At 39.7% G+C, this 22,379-nt stretch overlaps 1 protein-coding gene across 1 annotated transcript in view; it reads left to right on the top strand.

Moving 5' to 3' along the window:
• The window catches only part of pom121 (POM121 transmembrane nucleoporin), a 35,985-nt gene that overhangs the window by 7,402 nt on the left and 6,204 nt on the right, over positions 1-22,379 (top strand). Inside the window, exons 3-11 of the mRNA XM_048612791.1 lie at positions 4,189-4,338; positions 6,384-6,464; positions 10,417-10,588; positions 10,970-11,067; positions 12,278-12,357; positions 12,917-13,041; positions 15,784-15,886; positions 17,756-17,947; positions 19,726-21,555. Coding sequence (XP_048468748.1) covers positions 4,189-4,338; positions 6,384-6,464; positions 10,417-10,588; positions 10,970-11,067; positions 12,278-12,357; positions 12,917-13,041; positions 15,784-15,886; positions 17,756-17,947; positions 19,726-21,555 — 2,831 coding nt within the window. The remainder of the gene's footprint in view (positions 1-4,188; positions 4,339-6,383; positions 6,465-10,416; positions 10,589-10,969; positions 11,068-12,277; positions 12,358-12,916; positions 13,042-15,783; positions 15,887-17,755; positions 17,948-19,725; positions 21,556-22,379) is intronic.

Genomic DNA, 22,379 nt, shown 5'->3' with positions numbered 1-22,379 from the left:
ACAAAAACAAAATAATGTGATTGCTGTAATTATGAAATAAAACAGAAAATTATGCCGTTCTTTTGCAGATCAGGCGGTAAAACACAGTAAACGTATGAGACAGATGACCTTGCATCAGAATTGACTGTTTTGGCTAGCGTGTTGATAGGACTGTAGATGGATCTTTGAAATTCAAAAATGAAGAAGCATGGACTAAGCATTTTGAGCCAAGGGCGAGTTTTGTGATCAGTGTTAACTGAAAAACCGTAAAGTTAGATTCAGTTTTCAAATGTGCAAAATAATAAACTTGACACATTTGAATGGAGTAATAGTTTAATTTTGCACCTTTCAACGTCATCCTTGTAGTGTTTGATTTTTTTGAGTGCCCTATATGTAAGCATAAAATTCAGGATAACTCTGAGCAGCAATGAAGTAAGAAATGTTTACTCTGCTTTCTCTTCACAGATGCTGCTGGATTTGAGTTTCTCCAGTTTTTATTTTTGTTTCAGATTTCCAGCACCGAGATCTTTGTTTTCTGAAATAATAAATAATGACTTCAGTTAACTAGTCCTGCATTTTTTAAAAATAGTGGCAAGAATATAGCATTACCAGACCCGTTAGTTTTACATATACATGTATAATGTTTGTGTCAGTGTGTGAAATATTGTGGAAACAATTTTCTTTGCTGTTTTATGTATGAACTTCCTGATGTCTGGCCCTGCAGTGCTTTGCCCAAGCGGACATGGCTGTTTCAATAGTTTAACCATGAAAAGTTCTGTAACTGGTCTTGACTTCACAATGCGCTTTGCAGCTGGAGTCACTCAAGTCACAAAGTAGAAGATCTGATTGCTGACCTCCACAGGCTGGTAATTGATGCTGATGTAGTAGGAACGTGCCCTGCTCTTGCCCAAGCCAAACCATTTTTATCAGGATAGCTGTTTTAAATTGTAACTGGATCTAACTACTTGATGTAGTTCAGGGAATTAATTTCTATTAAGAAATATACTCGTGAAATTGTTATTACCAGGTTTAAAAATGCACTCACCATGAAAAAATATCTATGTTTAATCTAGTTCCTTTTAATGAAAAGCATGCTTGTAGAATCAATTCTTCACATATTGTTGTGCCATTAGTGACAAAGTTAGCACCATCATTATATTCTCCCTTCTACTACGTAGTTGCACATGTTATCTTGCAATTTGTCAATGAGTGTTTTGTATTATTTAGTGCTTGACTGAAATCGTAATGATGCGCAGCATATTGTTGGATGGCCAAATGTTGACTCCGGTTAATATCCAGGGGGATTTGAGATGGTATAAAAAAAGTCCGTAGTTTTGCTTATGAATGTTGATGTGTGTGCATAGTAATGAATAACTTCTATTTTCTACATTTCTCCCATATATAATTAATATACATCTGTACTTGGTGCCAAACGTTTGTCTATCGCAGTTGCAATATTAATCTGGCTTTGTCAAAGTATGGCAGTGTCTGACCTCCTCTTGTCAACTTCCTTGCAGAGACATGGCTGGGTAACGTAGAAATTAGTGCAGAAGTGGGCTGTTTGACCTTTCTAGCCTGCTCTGCCATTCAATATGATCATGGATACTCAGCCAATTCAATAGCCTGTTCCCACTTTCTCCCCATACCCTTGGATTCCTTTAGTCTTAAGAGTTATATCTAGCTCCTTCTGGAAAATATTCAATGTTTGGCATTAACCAGGCTCTGTGGCAGAGAATTCCATAGGATCACCACTCTCTGAGCAAAGAAATTTCCCCTCATTTCAGTCCTAAATATCCTTCGTACCCTTAGACCTTATATTCAGCGACCGTGATGCCTGTTTCTGGACTCCCTGACCATTGGGAATATCCTTCCTGGCTTTACCCTGTCTAGTTCTGTCAGAGGGGTTTGTTGCTCAGCTACTTAGTTAACTAGTCAAATGTTTGATGATCTCATCTCTTAGTGTTGGAATTTGTATGCTTATTAAGACGATCTACATTTTCCCAGCCCTGACTTTGCACTGTCCACCTAAGTCATACTTATCTGTTAGCTCCGACAGGCTCATTGACCATGGAGCACCTTGGAGCTGAATACAAGGACAATATGTACTTCCCAGTAAGGCTCCAGATAATCGAGAGTGGGAATCCTGTCTGATCAACCCTGACACCTTGAAGTTTGTGTGGTTCATGGATGCATTTGTGAGACTGTGGTCTGAGCTTAGAGTTAGGTCTGCATCCTTGGACCTACTCCTAATAATGAGGAGAAATTTGGTGCATGAGTTATGCAGACAAAGTTTGGACATAAAGAAATCAACCTCTATTTGCTTCTGCTTCCCCACATAACAGATTTTCACTCCCTAATTTAGTTTTTTTTTGCTGCAAAGGAACAAATAACAAGTTACTGCCATAGAGTAATATAAACATAGTTTGTAACTTTTGGTTTTTCTTTCTTTGTAGCAGCAAAGCAAAAAAAAAGGAAAAATGGCTTGGCAAGTCTGTTCTGGCTTCTAAGGCTATGATCAGTCCGAACAAATCAATGCAAAGATAGAAACATAAACACAGAAGTAGTTCTTTCAGTCCCCCAAGCCTATACTGCCATTCAGTGAGTTCCTGGATGATCTTGCTACCAGACAACATATACTCCACCTTTGCCCCATAGTCCTTAATAACTTTGGTTAACAGAAATTTATCTTGGATTTAAAACGAGCAGTGGACCTGGCATCAGTTGTCATTTTGTGGAAGAGGCTGTTAAACTTTTACACATGCCCTTTGTGTGTGAAATTTTATTCTAATTTCAGTCCTTGAAGATCTTGTTCCAATCCTAAGACTATTCCCCTAGTCCTAGACTCTCCAAACAGCAAAATTGATTCTCTATGCAATAATGCAGAGGTTGGAAACTCGAACAAGGAGTCAGATTCTTTTCTTGCTCTTGAATCCAGGAGTGAGAGTTAAACAATGATTGTCAATCAAGCCTTGGTCTTAATAGAGCATAAAAAGGTGAAGTTTGAATAAAAGAGGAGACTAAAACACTTAGAGGTAGCTTCAGTAGCAGAGGAGATGTGTAGTTTTTGAAATCTGACCGAGTAGTGGTTTTAAAATATGATTATTTTGGTAATTTCCTGCCTCTCTTTAGAATTTTGCGACTGTCTCTATATTTAACCTGACATTCTGGTGAACACAGATTTGAAATGGCAGAATATATAGCACCTTTTGGCTTGGAAAGCTGTAACAAGTGGTGTGCTGTTATATTTACAGTGCATATCAGTGACGTCAAAGAAGGGACTGAATAGATGTATGTTTGCTAACTTTGCTCATGATGCCAAGATAGGTGGGAAAGTAAGTTGGTGATAGAAGTTTGAGAATCTGCAGAGGCATATAGACAGCTTAAGTGATAAAATATTTAACAGATGGAGTATTGAAGAAAGTGAACTTTGATCACTTTGTCAGAAAGAGTAGAAAAGAAATGCTATGGATCACATCTGGAGTACCGTGTAGCATTTTAATCTCCTTATTTGGTAAACAGAAGGATACAGTTGTTTTAGGAGCAGTTCATTGAAGGTCCATTCCACTTATTCCTGGGCTGAATGCCTTAGGAGGGAAGTTGAACAGTTTGGATTTATACCTATTGGATTTTAATAGAATCTTATTGAAGTGTATAAGATCTTGAGGGGACTGGATAGGGTGGATACCAGGGGGGTGTTTCCTCTTGCTGGTGACAGTGCAATGAGGGGGTATGTTTTAAGAATAAAGGTACTCCCAGAAATCAGGAGTTGTTTTTTGTGCTGTTGGTATAAGGAATTCTCTTTTCCCGAAAATAGTGGCAGATGACTCAATGAACTTATTCAAGGCTGAGTTGATGCATTTTTTTTTAGAGAAAAGGGAATCCAGATTAATGAATATAGACAGGGAGGGTGGAATCAGGGGTGTAACCAGATCAGCCAGATTTTATGAAATGCTGGAGCATGCTTGAAGGGCTGAACAGCCTGCTCTTGCTCCAAAATCCTCTGTTCCTATATTTTAAAGGAGCTGAGCTGATGGACACATATTTCCTAGGTTATTTTAGATTTGGAAGTTTATCCTTTTTGACATAACTTCTGACTTAATCCTGAATTTGATCCCACATTTGTTATGTTAACTTATAAATAACTAAGTCATTCAGTTCAGATTTTTGTGACATCAGTGGGTATATGCTTAAACTATGTTGACTTCCCAGATTGGACTATATGATGTCCCCTGCCATATCTCCTCTGATTGACCCATGCTCTAAAGCAACAGTGCTTAGTGCACTCAAAGAAAGTCGGAAGAGAACAGTTGAAGATGATGCAGAAAGAACTTCAATCTCGGAACGAGAGAACAAGCGAAGGTACGTTTGATTTGGTTTCTAAAAGGCTTATTGTGGTTTGGAGAAAGGGGATTAAGCAACTGCTGGAGGGAATGTGTGAGGGCTGAGTAGGAAAGCACTTATGTTGCATGGTTGCTTTTTGACCTGCAATTATATTAACAAAATAATAGGAGTAATTGGCAGCATCTATTTCAGAAGTATTTTCATTTAAAACTCATTTTTATTGCTTAGTTTTTGAATGATTTGCTATGTGATAGAGTTTGATGAAGATCAAATTTCGATAACATGCTTCAAAACAGGTTTGCTTAATGTGTAAGGAGAAAAAATTAAATTTTCATAGTTTTTTTACAGCTGTAGTATGCTCCACTGCTGTAAAGCAGATAAGTATTCATTTGTGGTTCATGATCAATATTGCCTCAATTACATTACATCGGTAGAGTCATTAAGTTAGCATGGAAACAGACCGTTTGGTCCACTTGTCCATGCTGATTAAGTTTCCCAAACTAAACTGGTTCCGCTTGGCTGCGTTTGGCCCATATCCCTTTGAACCTTTCCTCTTCATGTACTTGTCCAAATGTCTTTTAAATGTTATATCTGTCCCTGCAGCTACCACTTCCTCTGGCAGTTAATTTCACATGCTAACGGCCATCTGAGTAGAAAACGTTGCCCTCAGGTAACTTTTAAATCTTTCTCTTCGCACCTTAAAAATATGCCCCATAGTTTTGAACTCCCCCATCCTTGGGGAAAAGACCTTTGCTATTCACCTTATCTATGCCCCTCATGATTTTATAAACCTCTATAAAGTCTCTCCTCAACCTCCTATGCTCCAGTGAAAAATGTCCCAGCCTATCCAGCCTCTCCTTATAACTCAAACTCTCTAGTCCCAGCATCATCTTGGATCCATCTCCAATTTAATAATATCCTTCCCTCAGCAGGGTGACCAGAACTGTACACAGTACTCCAAAAGTGGCCCCACCAGTGTCCTGTACAGCCTCAACATGATGTCCTAATTCCTACATTCAGTGGCCTGCGCAATGGCAGCAAGCATGCGAAGTGCTTTCTTAACCACCGTGTGACACAACTTTCAAAGTAGAGCTAAGTCTTTATTGGCAGAAAATTGAGCATTGGGTCATCTACTGAGTTAGCTTGTCTCAACAAAGATAACAGTTTTGGGTGCTGTATTTGTCTCTGAATGAGAAGAAAGATCGCAGTCTCTTCTCTTGTTAGACACTCTAATCCACTCACCTTTTCCACCCCCCCGTGAGAAAAGGATTTATCATTAATATCCTTTGAAAAATGACCAGCCACTTGCGTTAATTGCTTTTGAGATGACCCGTGTAGAATAATACTCCTGTCAGCTTTAGGAGACAGGCTGGGGAAGGGTTGGAATTGGTAAATCATGTGGTGGTAGATTTCCAATAGAAGTAGATTTAATTCTGGAATGTACTTTAAATGCGCAGAACTGGGTCAGTTTTATTTGATCACTGGGGAAATGATGTCACCCACAGTTGACAGGTAGAAATGACCAACTGGTCCTGAATCAGAATTATTTTCCTTTTAAATTGGAGCATCCCAACTCTCTGGAATATAGCTCACCATATCATTTAAGTTCAAAAGAATTCCTTTACCCGAACAGTCTTGCCACCACCCATCTCTGAATTCAAGTGACTGTATTCCCTCAATTTTATTTGACATTGTTACAAGTGTTACCAATGTAGCTTCCAGTAAAGGCCATTTTATTCATGTAGCCTTTTTTAAACAAGGATCTAGTAAGGCCTGATAGGTGCTTCTAAATATTTTTAGTACATTTTGTCAGTCTTCTCATTACATGACATTATGGTTGATCAGAGCTAAATTTTAAGTTTGTGCATCCAAATCCTCTTGAGCAAGATGAATGAATAAAAGCATTTGGAAACTTGGTATATTGATGTTTCCTACAAAGTAATTTGTGCTCCTCATGCGCGTAGGAAAAAAAGTAACTGTCTTTTGGAAAATAATCACTCGCCTGCTTCAAGTTTCAAGCAAGTTTTGTAACATAAGCCTAACTTGTTGCTTTTTGTTTCTAGACGCCATGACAGCAGTGGCAGTGGTCACTCTGCATTTGAGCCCCTGTTGGCCAATGGAGCTCCAGCTTCTTTGATTCCAAAGTAAGTTGAGTATGGGAGAAAAGCCAGGAATAGATGGATAATAAACTAACCCTCATGATTTAAGTGTCACTCTGTTTTTCATTTTTGGACAGACTTTCAAAATACTTGTTCAGGTAATTTTATTACTTAATGGAACTATACTGTATGGCATTCCATTAAAATTCAACAACTTGCAGCTGATGAATATCTGGAATAGTTTGTAACTTGTGACCATTCCAGTAACTTGTTATGGAGTGAAGTGATTACGACTTCTCTAACTGTCCGGGATGGTGTTGACTTTGGCCTCATCTTTCTACTTCCTGTGGTCCAACAATTGCTCACTTTACGTTGTCATATGAATGCCTTTCAGCCAGATAGATTAGAGATCAGGAGTTTGCAACTTCTCTTCACAAATCTTTGAAATGGTTGATACGCACCTATGTTTTGTGGTTATCTTATGTTTTATGTTTCTCTTGTACTTCCTAAATCTAGGCCGGCTTTAATGCTGTGGATAAGCTGTCTTTGCTTTTTAGTAGTTTCATTGCTGACAGATAGCTCAGCCCTTGTTCTTATTGAAGTACAAAATATTGTGCCATTAAATACGAGCACATGCATTTACCTCTCTATCTTCCCAGTAGCATATGATGATGCATTTGTTGGCCTGTCGGAACCTCCCATGGTAGTTTTGGGGAAGATTAGAAAATTGAGGAACAGTTAGCTCCAACCGTTCTTGTCTGAACAGGTTGATTAAAAACGTCTACATGTTTGAGGCAGGTGGGACTTGAACTGTTTTTGTACACTTATCCGAAAAAGCAGATTTTTTTCAACTCCACCAGCAGTTTATAAGTTAACTGTGGGCGTAAAGTCAGAAATAGAGGTATAATAAATGAATCTTTGTAATTGAAGTTTAACTCATTTTTATTTTTGGATAGAGTTTCAAAATACTTTTCCAAATGATTAAAGTTTTAGTGGGGCAGCATTTTTGGAAGGGTGATCATAAGATAATTATGGATACGGATAAGATTGGTCCTCATGTGAAAGTGCTAAATTGGGGCAAGGCTAATTGAAACAGTGTCCAGCAGGAACTGGAGGAATTAGATTGTGGGTGGCTGTTAAGGGTAAATCCATATCTGACGTGGGAATCTTTTAAAGACTAGTCAGAGTTTAGGACCGGTGTGTTCCTGTAAGGATGAAAGATAAGGATGGCAAGATTCAGGAACTCTGGATGACAAGGTGTTGAAAGGTTTTAGTCAGAAAGCATATGTAAGGTTTAGGAAACTGAAATCAAGCAAGGCCCTTAAATATAAAGGAAGCAGAAAAGACTTTAAACCAGAAATTAGGAGGGTTTGAAATGGCAATGAAATGTCCCTGGCAAATAAGACTAAGGAGAATCCCAAGTCATTTTATATACATATTAGGAGCGTGAGGGTAAGAGTATGCCCACTTAAGGATAAAGGGAATTCATGCATGGATCCAGAGGAAGTAGGTGAGGACCTTAAGTACTTTACAACAGTAAATTCAGTAAGGAGAAGGACATGGATGATGGTAGGATTACGGAGGGGTATGCTGATATTCTGGAGCATGTTGATGGGACCTATTCCACAGTACTAAGGAAGCATGGAAGGAGATTGCTGGGGTTTTGACAGAGATCTTTGTATCTTGTTTGGACACAGGTGAGGCCCCAGAAGATTGGGGAATATCCATTTTTATTCCTTTGTTTAAGAAGAGCAACAAGGATAATTCCAAAAATTATAGGCCCGTGAACCTTACATCAGTGGTAGGGAAATTATTGGAGAAGATTCTTAGGGACAGGTTTTATTTGCATTTCAGGAAGAATGGGCTTATTAGTAAGCATAGCTTTATGCAGGTCTTGTCTCACAAACTTGATTGAGCTTTTTGGGGATGTGACAAAGATGATTGAGGCCAGTGGATATTGTCTGCATGGACTTTACTAAAGCACTTGATAAGGTAGGTTGGTCCAGAAGATTGTCACATGGGATCCATGGTGAGTTGGCAAGTTGCATACAAAATTGGCTTGGTCATAGAAGATGGAGGGTAATTGTGGAGGGGTGTTTTCTGACTGGAGTTCTGTGTGCAGTGATGTTCCACAAAGATCAGTGCTGGGACTTCTGTTTTAGTATATATAAAATGTTTGGATGAAAATAATTAATAGGTCTGCACACGACCCAAAAATTGATGAAGATGTGGATAGTAAGTAAGGCTTTCAAAGGATAGACCAGGATATAGACCAGTTGGAAAGTCGGGCGGAGGAATGGCAGATGGTGTTTTTTCCGGATGAGTGTGAGGTGATGCATTTTGGGACATCAAATGCAAGAAGAAAGTATACAGTAAATGGCAGGACTTTTAGGAGCATTGATATGCAGAGAGGTCTTGGGGTGCAAGCCCATAGCTCCCTGAAAGTGACAACACAATTGGATAAGGTAGTAAAGAAGGCGTACAGCGTACTTGCCTTCATTGGTCGGGGAATTGAGTATAAAAGTTAGTAAGTCATGTTGCAGCTGTGTAATACTTTAGTTTGTCCACATTTGGAGTGTTGTGTGCAGTTCTGTCACCACACTACAGGATAGATGTGGAGACCTTGGAGAGGATGCAAAAGAGGAATACCAGGATTGTTGCCTGAATTGGAGTGCATTAGCCATAAGGAGAAGTTGGAAAAACTTGATTTGTTTTTGCTAGAGCATCGGAGGATGAGGGGTGACCTGATAGCAGTATATAAGATTGAGAGGCATTGTCAGAGTGGATAGTTTTTTCTCAGGGTAGAAATGTCAAACAATAGGGTGACATACATTTTAAGGTGAGAGAGGCAAAGTTTAAAGGAGATGTGCGAGGCAAGTTCCTTAAAGTTTGGTAGGTGCCAGGGAGGTGGTGGAAGCAGAGACGATAGCATTGTTTAGGAGGCATTCAGTCAGACACATAAACAGACAGAATAGAGGAATACAAGCCTTGTGCAGGCAGATGGAATTAGTTTACAGTGGCATCTTGATGGGCCAAAGGGCTTGTTCTGTGCTGGACAGCTTTAGCAGCTAGCTTGGTCATTACCTCACATCATTGAACTAGCATGTACAAGTTGTGATACTTTTTATAATCCCAGTGTAAGTACTAAATCTGCCTGGAATTGACTTTATTACATTATTTTATGAATTCCAGTTAATGTTCACTCTCACTCTTAATCTCAAGAACAAAAAGAAAATTGCCTGAGTTACTGTAGAAAATCACTTCATTATTCAGTTAAAATTATTAGCAGGAATTATTATTTTCTAGCTTAATCTGGCATTTTCCCAGACCCATTCCATTTGTCATTTAAATAAAACTGATTCTAAATGATAGTTAAATATTCAACAAAATGAAGTACTGCATATGGCTGAAAGATTTTGGGTTTCTGTTTTTGAATGGAATACGCTGCAGACGTTAAATGTGATAGAATTGTCTCTAGAATAGTATGGTATGTAAATTATCTCTTTGACGATCTAGGTTTCTGGCTCCAAAACCTGAATGTGAGCAATTTGATATCAGTTGTGGCACAATAATTTGCCTGTGGGTCCCTCGTTTGTCAGTGACCCTGATGAGAAATGTCTTCATGGCTTGTTCTTTCCATTAGTGGTCACTAGATAGTGATTGAGATCAGCTCTGACAGCTGGATTCCTGTTATTGTATAGTTTGTACAGGTTACATTGAGGAATTCCTCTTGTTGATCTATCAGAACTCTACGGTTGTCTATGGACTTAGACTCAAGCAGGAGCAGTCTGTTCAAGGAGAGGCTGAATGAAATATTAGAACAAGAACAAAATGTTTGTAGAAGAGAGAAGAGGTGTACTTTGTACTTTATGTTCAGGATATTTCAAATAAATGCAATGGATTACTTACAAAAAGGCAACATGAATAGAACAGTGGCGCACATCATGTTATTTTGTTCAGTTCTACCTGATGATTCAGCTTCTGTCATGTTTTCTAGACCTGGAACCTTGAAGAGGAGCACCAATTCCCAGTGTTCGGATGACCCCATCTCCAAAAGATCGCGAACATCCTCCATTAGCTCACTGAGCAGTACATGTGTGAGTGGGAAGCATTCTTCCCCTCGCAACCCCATTTTCAGTTCTTACAGTTCCACTCGAGGCCATGTTCAGGTTAGTGTGTAGTGGAGCTTGTAATACTGCAACTTCGTATGCTATTTGCTGTTCAAGGTATGATGGGATGTTGTGAATTTTCTGCAGTTTCGTGTATTCTACTTTAGAAATGCTTTTGAAACTCAGGTTGTGGTACGAGCCTCATGCACTGTAAGTCACCACATGCAGTTTTGCAGAAGTTCTGTGTTGATGCAGACTGTATTTTGGATTAGAGATTAAGATGGGTTGGTACGTGACGTTTCACCATATTGTTTGAATAGCAGTGTTTTCCTTTTTTTTTTATTTTTCAACCATCACTACCATAAGCAAGTTAACTGTCAACCATTTGCGATTGTAAAATTTAATGTTGAAATTAGTGCCCATTTCTTTGTTAACCTGCAGGGTGCTAAGAATTATCTCTGTGTACGGAATGCATCCCCCCTGTCCAGCCCTGCATCTTCACGTTCTCAAACTCCTGAGAGACCAGGAAAAAAAATGAGGTAACTAACTGCAGCTTTTAAAATATAACCACTGGATTAAATGTTCGTTAAAATATTCATGTGTGCTTGATGAAATGGCACAACCCTTGTCCTAAGCGGTGTCCCCAGTGATGCAATTCAAGTTGCAAAGAATATCCTCATCAGTGTTGCTCTGCTCATCTGTGAAACTGAAGTTGATTCAAAAATGCTCTGTTGTGTTCTGGTATCACCAGAACTGCATTTATTACCTGTTCTTCATTGCCTTGAGAATATAATGATAGCTCTTAAATCATTTTTTTTTTTTTTTGTAACCTGTTGCTAGCCGATTTGAATTAATTAAGCAGAGTGGCACTCCAGTTGTTGTGGACGAGGTAGGAAAAGGGGTCACAGGTTCACTTTAGTGAAAGTTATTAAAGAACAGTGTGTGCTGTAATTTTATATTGCACTGCACAGCTAAAATGCTTCTGTGACGTATTCTTATAATTCCTTTGCGCAGCTCCATACAGGCAGTAACTTAAAGGCGCCAACTTGTGTATGGCCTACATGGGAACTTTTGGAGTACTGTCTGATGCTGTAGCTTAGAGGACCTTTATTCACAAACCAGTTAGGTTTGCACATTTTTCATGGGGTGGTTCCCGATGCTAATCCATGGGTAAGCAAAACTGTTTCACATCATGCAAGAATGGGATTTGAGCATGGCTTTTGTTTGCTGGTCCAGTGTATCACTGCAATATGATAACTTCTTTGAGCTCAGTTCAGCTCTCTGCACCAGTGAATCACTAGTTTTTGCATTTCTAGCATTTACCTGTTAGATTAGATTGGCAGAATTTTACACTTGGTGTTCCCCTTCTCATTCAGTCAGTAAAAGTACGTTCCAATTCATCCCAACTACTGTATAATTCAACCAAACATACCAGGAGTACCTGCATAATTGGTCTTGGCTAGGTGTCAGTACGTATTGCAAGTGGTCTCTTCTGGCAGAGAAATTCCATAGGATTTTCAGTTAGCCATCATTCAGTGACTCCAGATAGAAAGCACTCATCCAGATCAGAAATGAATTTGGCTTTTGCACCCTGCTGCGAAAAAAGGTAACAAGTGCCTTGTAAGAAGGCAGCTACCACCTAATGAACTGTAACTTGCAGGAGAACGTGTTATACTACAAAGCAAAGCCTTACATCCTGGTTTCTTGAATTTAGGAAATATTTTGAATTATTTTGATGTTTATTCACAGAGAAGAAGAAGTACAAAGGTCAGATACTTCTACTCCTGTTAAGGTGGATAGGGCAGAAAAAGACCAAACCATGGAAGAAGGTAAGAAGGAAGTGGATTAATATTGCTGATTAATCTGGGATAGCCTCATAAATAGTATAAATGTGTGGATAAAAATCTGTCACAATTTCAAGTACCTGTTCTATTTCACAAGTATTAAAATAAGCACATTCACATTTCCCCAACTAACATTGTTGAAAGAGAATTGTCTATTTTTGTTTTGAAAACAAACGGTCGTAACACTATAAATTAAGGTAAATCATCCAATATAGAACTGAATGTGAAAAACTCTTAGCTGTAGTACGAATTCAAAACCCACTCTCCTCCACACAGCCAATCTCCCCTGCTCCTTGGTTATACAACAGATTTGCATATAATTGTCATTGCAGTGTTGTTACTAAGTTTCACTAGTGTTTTTAGAACACTTCTATTCTATCCCGTTGCAGTAAAGATGTCCAAGTACGGGACTAAACAAGTAAAACCAAACTTTGTCCGTGTTCAGGACTTACAGCTGTTGAATTTAGGTGATATTTAGTTTTTTACTGATAGCAGAAATATTTTTCTTTATTTAAGAAATAATGAGTTATTTTTCTGATTCTAGAATCTGTGTGTCTGTTGTCAAAATTATCACCATCAACAGTAGATTGTTCTCCCTCAGAGGGAGATGGGAAACGGAAGCGCAAGATTCCTCTCCTATCAAAACGCAAAGGAGATCAGCTTACTCTGGTGACTGTCATACTTCTTATTGCTCCTTGATTTTCAAACTATTTCATTGTTTTTGTAGCTAAAATATATCAGTTATAATGCAGAAGTAATCCATCATCTTTTAGAACTGAAAAAAATTGAGAAGATGTGCTGTTATAATTTGACTTTATTGCCCCAAAATTAAGAGGTATCATTGCTTTAGTGCTTTATATTCTTTGGTGCCTGCTATTGGACAATTTGGTTACATTGTCATTGAATGAGAAAGGGTTGACTACAATGCAGACTGTGAATAATTTATGGAATTCGTGTGTGGACTTGCATGTGAAATCACAGCAAAGTGCTTTTTGAAATTTACTTATTCATTTTTAGAAGCTCTGCTAATGCCCTGTGGAGGGCAAGGAAAAAGTGAAGCAGATGCTTTGCAGTGGAACATATATGAAATCACTTTATTACCTTCTAAATTCTATGGCATACAATCCTAGTTTGTGTGGATATTACCTAACCAACCTGTTAAAATATGTTATTACACACCTCTGGAGAGGTGGACTTGAACCCAAATCTCCTGGGTCAGAGGAGAACACTAGCACTGCAGACAAGAGCACTTTAACCCTAGCTCTCATCTTAATTTAAACCTGTGCAGCAGGTCATCCCAGGGTGTCTAGAATTGATCTCCATTCCAGATGTTGTAGAACTGGGGCCCTTTTTGGTGAAACACAAGTTCTAGCCACTTTTGTTTTAATCCTCTAGGTACTAAGGCCAATATCCCATTATTCTGGATTTGTTTATAATATTTTAATGACTTGTGTGCCTGGACTCCAAAGTCTCTTTGGACTTCCACCATTCTAGATTTGTAATGTTTAGGAAGTACCCTGCTGTGCCCTTTACAGGTCCAAATGGATGATCTCAGATTTGCCTATATTGAAATCCATTTGTCACTCTTTTGCCCATTTACTCGATCAACATCTCTCTCATTCTACGGATTGCTATTGATTGGAAAGTTAGAATAAAGATTTGAGAGAGAGGAATTTCTGAAATGTGTTCAGGAAACTTTTTTCTTGACCAAAATGTTCTCAATCTAACGATCTGATGCTGGGATACGATGTTGACAGAGTGGAGGAACACTAGGATATGAATGATCATCACACTTTAAGGTTTAAATTAATGGAGAAGAGAAAGTAAGAATCTGAAGCAATTTGAAAGAGAGCGTTAACTACAATAGAGTGAGAAGGAAGTTAACTAAGACCAAAAACTGACAGGGTAGTGATAATGAAACAATGGGTGATCGTTAAGGAGGAGCTGTTTCAGGTACAGGCTGGTTACTTGTGGATAAGGGCAAAAAGATGATGATGAGGAAAATTGAAGGAATGGAAGGGGGGAAAAAAGCCATTGGATATATGATGCAGGATAGAAGGATTCTTCAAAAATCAGACCAAATCCAATCAATTAAGTGGGGAATTGAATAGGAAAATAAGACTTGGAAAGAAAACGAGAACAGAAAGGTTGTTAGTATAGGAGGAACTTCAAACTGGGCTTCTTTCTTCTCTTTGGACAAAGTAGAGTGGTAGGAAATCCAATTGTGTGTGTGTGTGTATTATACGCACACACACACAATGACGGTTTTAAATGTACATGTAAAAACTGTACACATAACATAGTCATAATGCATAAAAGCGTTCTGGTTAGCTGATAATACAATCATTAGAAAACACTGATTGAGGGTTGGAACAAAAGGTTTTGGGAGTGTGTGTGAGGAAGAATGTTTTATGCAGTGAGAAGTAATAACCTTGGAGTCGCTACCTCAGAGGATGGAGGACATGGTCAGTGGATTTTATAAAGAAAATTGGAGAGGATCTTGAGGCAAGTAAGTGTGCTGACCTACAGAGATAGGAATGGGAATTGGCTGAGGTGCTCTGGAGGTAGCCAGAACCAACTTCCTGGTTGGAGTGCCTCTTTTGACATGACGTCTCCATAGTCCACTCTGTTTACTGAAATAGGAGTTAATTGAATTTATTTTAAGCTGTTACCAATTTGTATGTTCCCTTGGAAAGTACTTCCCTCTGAAATTCTGATTGCTGTTATTGTTGACACAACTAACTCCCTCTGAAAGGTATGAAGTGCTCCATAACCCAAGAATATGTATTCACATAGGAATGTTCATGTCCTTGTCTTGTGGGTTCACAAGTACTGAATTTAGCTGCAAAGTTGCATGTGGACCAATGTGGTAACAAATTTCAAGATGACTTAGAGACAAGTGGCCAGCTTTTCATGGTATTTGTTGAGGTTTAAATGTTGACTGAGAGAACATGCTCCTTTTTGAATTATGCCGCAGGACCTATTTTTTTTTTCCCCCCACATTCAGCTGAGCAGGCAGCACAAGCTTTGTTCAATGTCTGATCTGCAAAAGGCACTTCCAACAGCACAGCACTCCCTTTGGTCCTAGTTAACTTCCGTCTCATCAACTGAAGTTAACTCTCTCTTCCAATTTGCTTCAGATTGTTCCTAGCTCTTCTCCATTAACCTTCGGTACTACATACAATTTCAGTCTAAATTACTTGCTCCAGCTTTGGAATGAGATTTGAATCCACATTCTTCTAACTCTGAAATGGTCATGCAGTTGCTAAGCAAAATTAGCATTAGCTGTGAAAAATAGTATTGGGTGCACAATGCTAATAAAGTCTTTAGCAGCGTAATTTATTTCAAATTGATGCCAAGGTGAATTAATACAGGATTGTGCTGCTAATTCATTATGCCTCTTGCCTTCAGCATCCTCCGCTAGAGCTTGGCTATACAATCACAGCAGACGATGTGGATTCTGAAAAGAAGGCAGGTCTTGACAGAATTAAGAAAGCATTGCAGGAAAAGGAAGGTAAGAAATTGGAATGAAAATTCTTGCCTTTTGTGTTCAGTGGTAAAGGTCAGAGACTCATCAATCTTGGTTATATTTCACTGTGTTTTGACCATTGTTTATAACCTAACTTATACTCTTTGACAAAGCATATCCATTAAAGTAAAGTTGAGTAGATATTTAAACCACTGAAGTTTCCCTTTCTTCATGAGGTGGAATAGTTACAAGTGTTCTGGCTGCTCTCTACCTTAACTAGCTAGGCATTTTCCAAAATACTTTCTAATCAACTTAGTTAGAGAGGTTATCATACGCCTTTGGAGCAGTTGGGACTTGAACCCTGGCCTAGAGGTAGGGACATTACCATTATGCCGCAAGAGCCCCTTGTGAGCATGAGATTTTTTCAGGTTTCTTTCTAAATAAATAAGTTCAGAGATATTATTACACACCTCTACAGCAAGCCTTCTGGCTCAGAGGTTGAGATACCACCTCTATGCCACAAAAGCCTCATTGTGAGATATAGACGGTGAATAGAGCCATACAGCATGGGAACAGGCTTTTCGGGCCAACCAGTCCATGCTGGCCATAATTCCAAACTAAGTCCCATCTGCCTGTGCTTGGCCTATATCCCTCCAAATCTTTCTTATTCATGTACGTATCCAAATGTCTTTTAAACTTTGTAACTGTACCCACATCCTCCACTTCCTCTGGAAGTTCATTCAACACACGAGCCACTGTCTGTAAAAAGGTTGCCATTCTGTCCTTTTTAAATCTTCCTCCTCTCACCTAAAAATATGCCCTCTAGTCTTGAAATCCCCCACCATAGGGAAAAGACACGTGCCATTCACCGTATCTGTACCCCTGATTTTATAAACCTTTATAAGGTCACCACTCGAACTTCTACGCTCCAGTGTAAAAATTCGCAGCCAATCCAATGTCTCCCTATCACTCAAACCTTCCATTCCTGGCAATACCCTGGTAAATCTTTTCTGAACCCTCTCCAGCTTGATGATAATCTACCTATAACAGGGTAACCAGAATTGGATACTACTTCTGATGAGGCCTCACCAATGCCCTGTACAATGTCAACATGATGTCCCAACTCCTAAATTCAAATGGTATGAGCAATGAAGGCAAGCATGCTAAATGCCGCCTTAACCACCCTGTTTATGTGTGACGCAAACTTTAAAGAATTATATACCTGAACTCCTAGGTCTTTCTGTTGCCTTTATCACGAATGGAGCATCTCAGTTACTGAACGGATCTGAAGCAACTTTAGCTTTGTATCACACGTACACTACAAGTTCACAGTTACACTTCCATTTCTTGTCAATTGGTTTGTGTTGATTACATTTTGTGAATTTGGGCATTGGAAAGGTCTGCTTTTGAGACAGTTCCCTTCTGATGGAAAGTTCCTAAATCATGATCGAGATCAGTTAGTATTGGCATCGTGGTATCCTCTGACCCTGAAGAAAACTCTGGTGATTGAATTTTCGATTTTTACTTTGTATATTATTACCTTGATTTAAGTGTCTCTTTTGGTTTTTGGACTTTGTGGCATGCACTTAATGGTCTGTAAACACAAAAAATCAACTTTGGGCCTTTTTCATTTGAATGCATTTATTGTGAGTTAAGAATTTTTCTCCAGAAATCATAGAAAAATCGAAAGGCCACAGGATGCGGAGCTTAACTTCCATAATTCCATTTTTTTAATATAGTGATGATGTAGTTGTGATTTAAACACATTTTAGATGTGGTGATGTAACTAGCTTCTGTTTAATTATATATGACTGTACCATATCCTGTCTTTAAATCTATCATGTGTATTCAAGTTTATTGACCCTTTTGAATATTTATCAATGAGATTTAAGTGCTATTTCTTGCTGTTAACAGAGCCCACAAAGTCACCAACACCAGTGACGACAGCAACAGTACCCTCCCTGTCCGTAACATTTACTGCCCCGACAGGAGAAATTTCTGCTGACCCAACAGCCACATCCACCTCCATTTCTGCTGTTGTCTCTAGTCCTCTGCTGGTCAGTTTGAAGAAGATGCAGAACTGCACAAATGCAGTTAGTAATTCAGGTATGCAATAATGGGCCAACAGCTTGTCGCTGGTTTTGATGCAATGTCATTTCAAAGATTAGAATAAGTTTCTTTTTGCAAATGTCAGCTCAGTAACTTGAGCAATACTGAGCAGATTAAGCATTTTATGGCTGTACCTAGAAAATTTCCACCAGGCTAATTCTTCAGCATAGCTCAATGATGTGCAGGTAATAATATAGTCCTATTTTCTATCTGCTGTATTCCAATTTAAAATGCGTTTGGACAGTGTTATTTGAGTTCCCAATCAACATCGGCCTGAAACAAAAAACTGTTCTTAATTTATTTCAGAATATAAATTTCAAACAGAAGAACCATAGCATGGTTGTTCTGGGTAATTGAACAAAATATCATGCTGTATTTGAGTGTGCTCATTTGAGATTGAGGCAGGATAAATTGTAAAGTTTATTGTTTGGCAGTTACGTGTGCTATCCCAGAAATGACCCAAAACTACACGATGCTGACAGTGAACGCTGGATATAGATATTTCCAATATTGGATCAGATGGCAAAACGAACACGTTTTTTTCTTCTGGAGATTTAAAAACCTTTTGTTATACTTACCTTAGCAAAGTAACATTGGCAGTGCAGATAAGAAGTTGGGTATGGGGAGCTTAAGGGGAGGCGATGACCTGGTGGTATAATCACTGGACTGTTAATCCAGAGACCCGACCTGGGTTTGATTCCCACCATGGCAGATGGTAGAATTTTAATTCAATAAATAACTGGAATTAAGGGTCTAATGATGACCATTAATCAATTGTCGATTGTTGGAAAAACCCCTCTGGTTCACTACTGTCCTTCAGGGAAGGAAACTGTCATCCTTACCTGGTCTAGCCTACGTGCGACTCCAGACCCACAGCAATGTAGTTGACTCGTAACTGCCCTCTAAGCAATAAGGGATGGGCAATAAATGCTGCCTAGCCAGCGACACACTCATCCCATGAATGAATAAAGAAAAAAAAGGCGGTAAATGTTGGTTTCCTTGACTTGAGTGAGGTATACCCTGGTGTGCTGGGTCACAATCCTGGAATTTCTTCCCTAATGGCACTGTGTGCCTACCCATAGCACATGAACACATGGTTCGAGGAGGCAACTCACCTCCACCTTCTCAGGGCACCTAGGGACAGTAATAAATGCTGGCCCAGTCAGCCCTGCCCATGTCCCATAAGTAGATAGGAAAAAGTCCATCTGCTGCAGCTTTTGGCAGTCTCCCCATTTAAATAATGTTCTGCTTGTTTGAGAGGCTCAGTGGTTAGCACTGCTGCCTCTCGGTGCCAGGGACCTGGATTTGATTCCAACCTCGGGCAACTGTGGAGTTTGCACATTATCTCTGTGTCTGGGTGGGTTTCCTCCAGGTGCTCCGGTCTCCTCCCACAGTCCGAAGTTGTGTGGGTTGGGTGGATTGCCCGTGCTGAACTGCCCATAGTTTCCAGGGATTTGCAGACTAGGTGGGTTAGCCATGTTGAAAAAGGGTCCTGATCCGAAATGTCAACTTTCCTGCTCCTCTGAGGCTGCCTGGCCTGCTGTGTTCTTCCAGCTCCACACTGTGTTAACCTAGAAGATTCATACTTTTCAAAAAAAAAATTTTGAAGCATTCTGTGAAAACAAAACTGATTCATAGTTCTAATGAATGGACCTGCAATACTCTATCAAGGAAAGGTTATATGTTGTTGATGACACAGTTACAATGCATTACTCTTGGTTTTAAAATCCTTGATGACTGAACTGACTTGTAATGTTAACATTTTCCTTTCCCAGATTCTGTAGATGGAGTAACTTCAAGCAACATGGTTAAAGTCTCAGAGCCTTCCGCTATCACCTTCAAGAATGATTTATTGCCACCTCTTACAACTCCTACTACTAGTATGGCGATGACAACTGACATTGCAGGGTTTAAGCCAATTGACGTTTTGAACTTTTCATGTTCCTCCATCACCCAGCCACTTACAAGTCCAATCAATAAATCTTCTACCAAAGCCATCACCACTACCACCAACTCATGCCAGATTTCTGCTCTAGTAAGTTCACAAGAAAATAAAGTTAACAAAGAGCCTGAAATGAGTGTTGCTGTATGTACAGGGAGTTCTGCACCTCCAAGCACAAGTCTTAGTCTGCCTAGCGCAGTGACTGTAAAGCCAGCAGTCACTAGTGTCACAGCTCCTTCAGCTGCCAGTACAGCTGGGTTTAAGCCAGTCTTTGATCTGCCAGTAGCACAGCAAGCCAATGTCGTCTCAACAGCATCGAGCTTGACAATGCCAATTACTACACCCGTGACCTTGGTGGCATCAATAGCATCAAGCTGTGCTACCTCAACTGTTTCATTCAAACCAGTGTTTGGGAACTGTTCGACAGCTACAACTTCAACGACCACATCTGCAAAATTCACATTTGGCCAGTCAACTCAAGCTGTTGTTAATAATGAACCTGCTGTTGCCACAACTTCTGCAAAATCAAGTTCAACTCTATTCCCATTTGCAGCCTCCAATTCACTAGCAAGTTCAAACATTGACTTGGAAGCAAAGGGCTCAAAAGCCACATTTAGTTTTGGTTTAAATGTAGCTGTTAGTTCAAAACCAAATACAACTCCTACTGCAATTAACAACATATCATCACAGCAACTGTTTCAATTTGGTTCAAATTCTTCAACAACCACCACAGCAGCACCCAGTGACATATTCCAATTTGGGAAGGGCTCTGCAGATGCATCTGCAGCATCAGCTAGCCCACTAGCTTCTGTCTTTGGACAAACAACAGCGGTCACAAGCCAGGTGTCAACAAGTATCACACCCACTTCAAATTTATTCGGGGGTTTTGGTTCTTCAGTGTCAACAACTGTTACCACCTCAAGTGGACAACTTGCTCTTGCATTTGGAAACTCAGCAAAATCTTCCCTGTTTGGTAATGCCACAAGCACACCACCTTTTGGTGGTCCGACAGCCCAACTTAATTTTGGAAGCACAGGCAATCAGTCAACATTTGGGACAAATGCTGGAGCAGCTCAGAAAACCCCAAGTAAAACTCCTGCCTTTGGCAATGCTGTTACTCCGTTCAACTTTGGAGCTTCTGCAGCCAAATCAGCTTTTCCAAGTACCACTTCGCAGTCTACGTTTGGAACTCCTGGCCAGCCATTGTTCGGGGGTGCAACAGCCCAGACTGGATTTGGATCAGCTTCTACACAGCCAGCATTTGGCAGCACCTCAGCAGCTTTCTCATTTGGTACAACCACCACTTCCACTGCTGCTCCAATATTCAACGCTACCAAGAGTTTGAGTGGTAGTACACCTGGGTCGATCTTTGGCTCTTCACAGATGGTTGGCTTTGGTTCATCAAACCAGGCAGCTGTAACAACTAGCGGTTTCACTCTTGCTGCATCAAATCCAAATATAGCTGCAGCTGGCTTCTTTGGTTCAGGTCAGAGTGGATTTTGCTCTTCAAATCCTTCCGTCCCATTTGCCACTTCCACCTCGACGACGTCATCTCAAAATATGTTTGGTTCAGCATTGACTAACCAGGCCCAGCAGAACCAGAGCACTCCACAGTTTAACTTTGGAGCCACAAATACAGTTGAGAACAAACCTGTATTTGGAGGTGAGTAAAACTTTATTTCTAAACTTTGACATTTAAAAAGTTGATGGGAGTTGTTCCCGGTGTACGTTAATCCTCCTTATCAGAAGTTACTGAGGCTTTGCGTTGTTCTCGGTTACTTGAATTCTAGTATTACTTCTACAGATGGCTGTAGTCTTCAACTGTATCCTTCAAGATGTGTTTCTACCTCTTTCCATGTGTTCTTATAAATGTCCAACTTGGTTTCTTTTGTGTACCTTTTGGTGTTTTGTGTTCCTCTGTGAAGGATACCAATGGCCGGGATTGGGAAAATGTCCTGTCTTTGAGCAGCCCTGGTATAAAGCACTACAATGGTCATTGTGATGCAGAATAAAGTTAGCCACTGACCCACCCCTTTCAGACTAGCAGTCCCATTAATACCAGTGTGAGTTCTTCATTCTTTGCATTGTCTGTTTCGATGTCCAGTGCGTTCACAATAGAAATTAGATGGAGGATATTTTTATGGCAAACTATTAATGCATTTTTGCTAGTTTCCTTCCATTTGCTCTTGCAAATCTGGCACAAGATTCCATAGCAACTGCCATGTTCTTGAAATGTTCTCAAGTGTGTCACAACCAAAGAATTATTTTTGAAATTTGGTCATTATTGCTACATTAGCAAATGTGGCAGCCAACTTGCATACATGAAGGTTCCACAAGCAGCAGAGACTACTTTGAATCAGAGATAGTAGGAACTGCAGATGCTGGAGAATCTGAGACAACAAGGTGCAGGGCTGGATGAACACAGCAGGCCAAGCAGCATCATAGGAGCAGAGAGGCTGACGTTTCGGGCCTAGACCCTTCATCAGA

This window comes from Rhincodon typus, chromosome 26 (genome assembly GCF_021869965.1).
Source record: "Rhincodon typus isolate 14 chromosome 26, sRhiTyp1.1, whole genome shotgun sequence".
In the NCBI taxonomy this organism is placed as follows: Eukaryota; Metazoa; Chordata; class Chondrichthyes; order Orectolobiformes; family Rhincodontidae; genus Rhincodon; species Rhincodon typus.
This window is presented reverse-complemented; position numbering and strand designations above follow the sequence as displayed.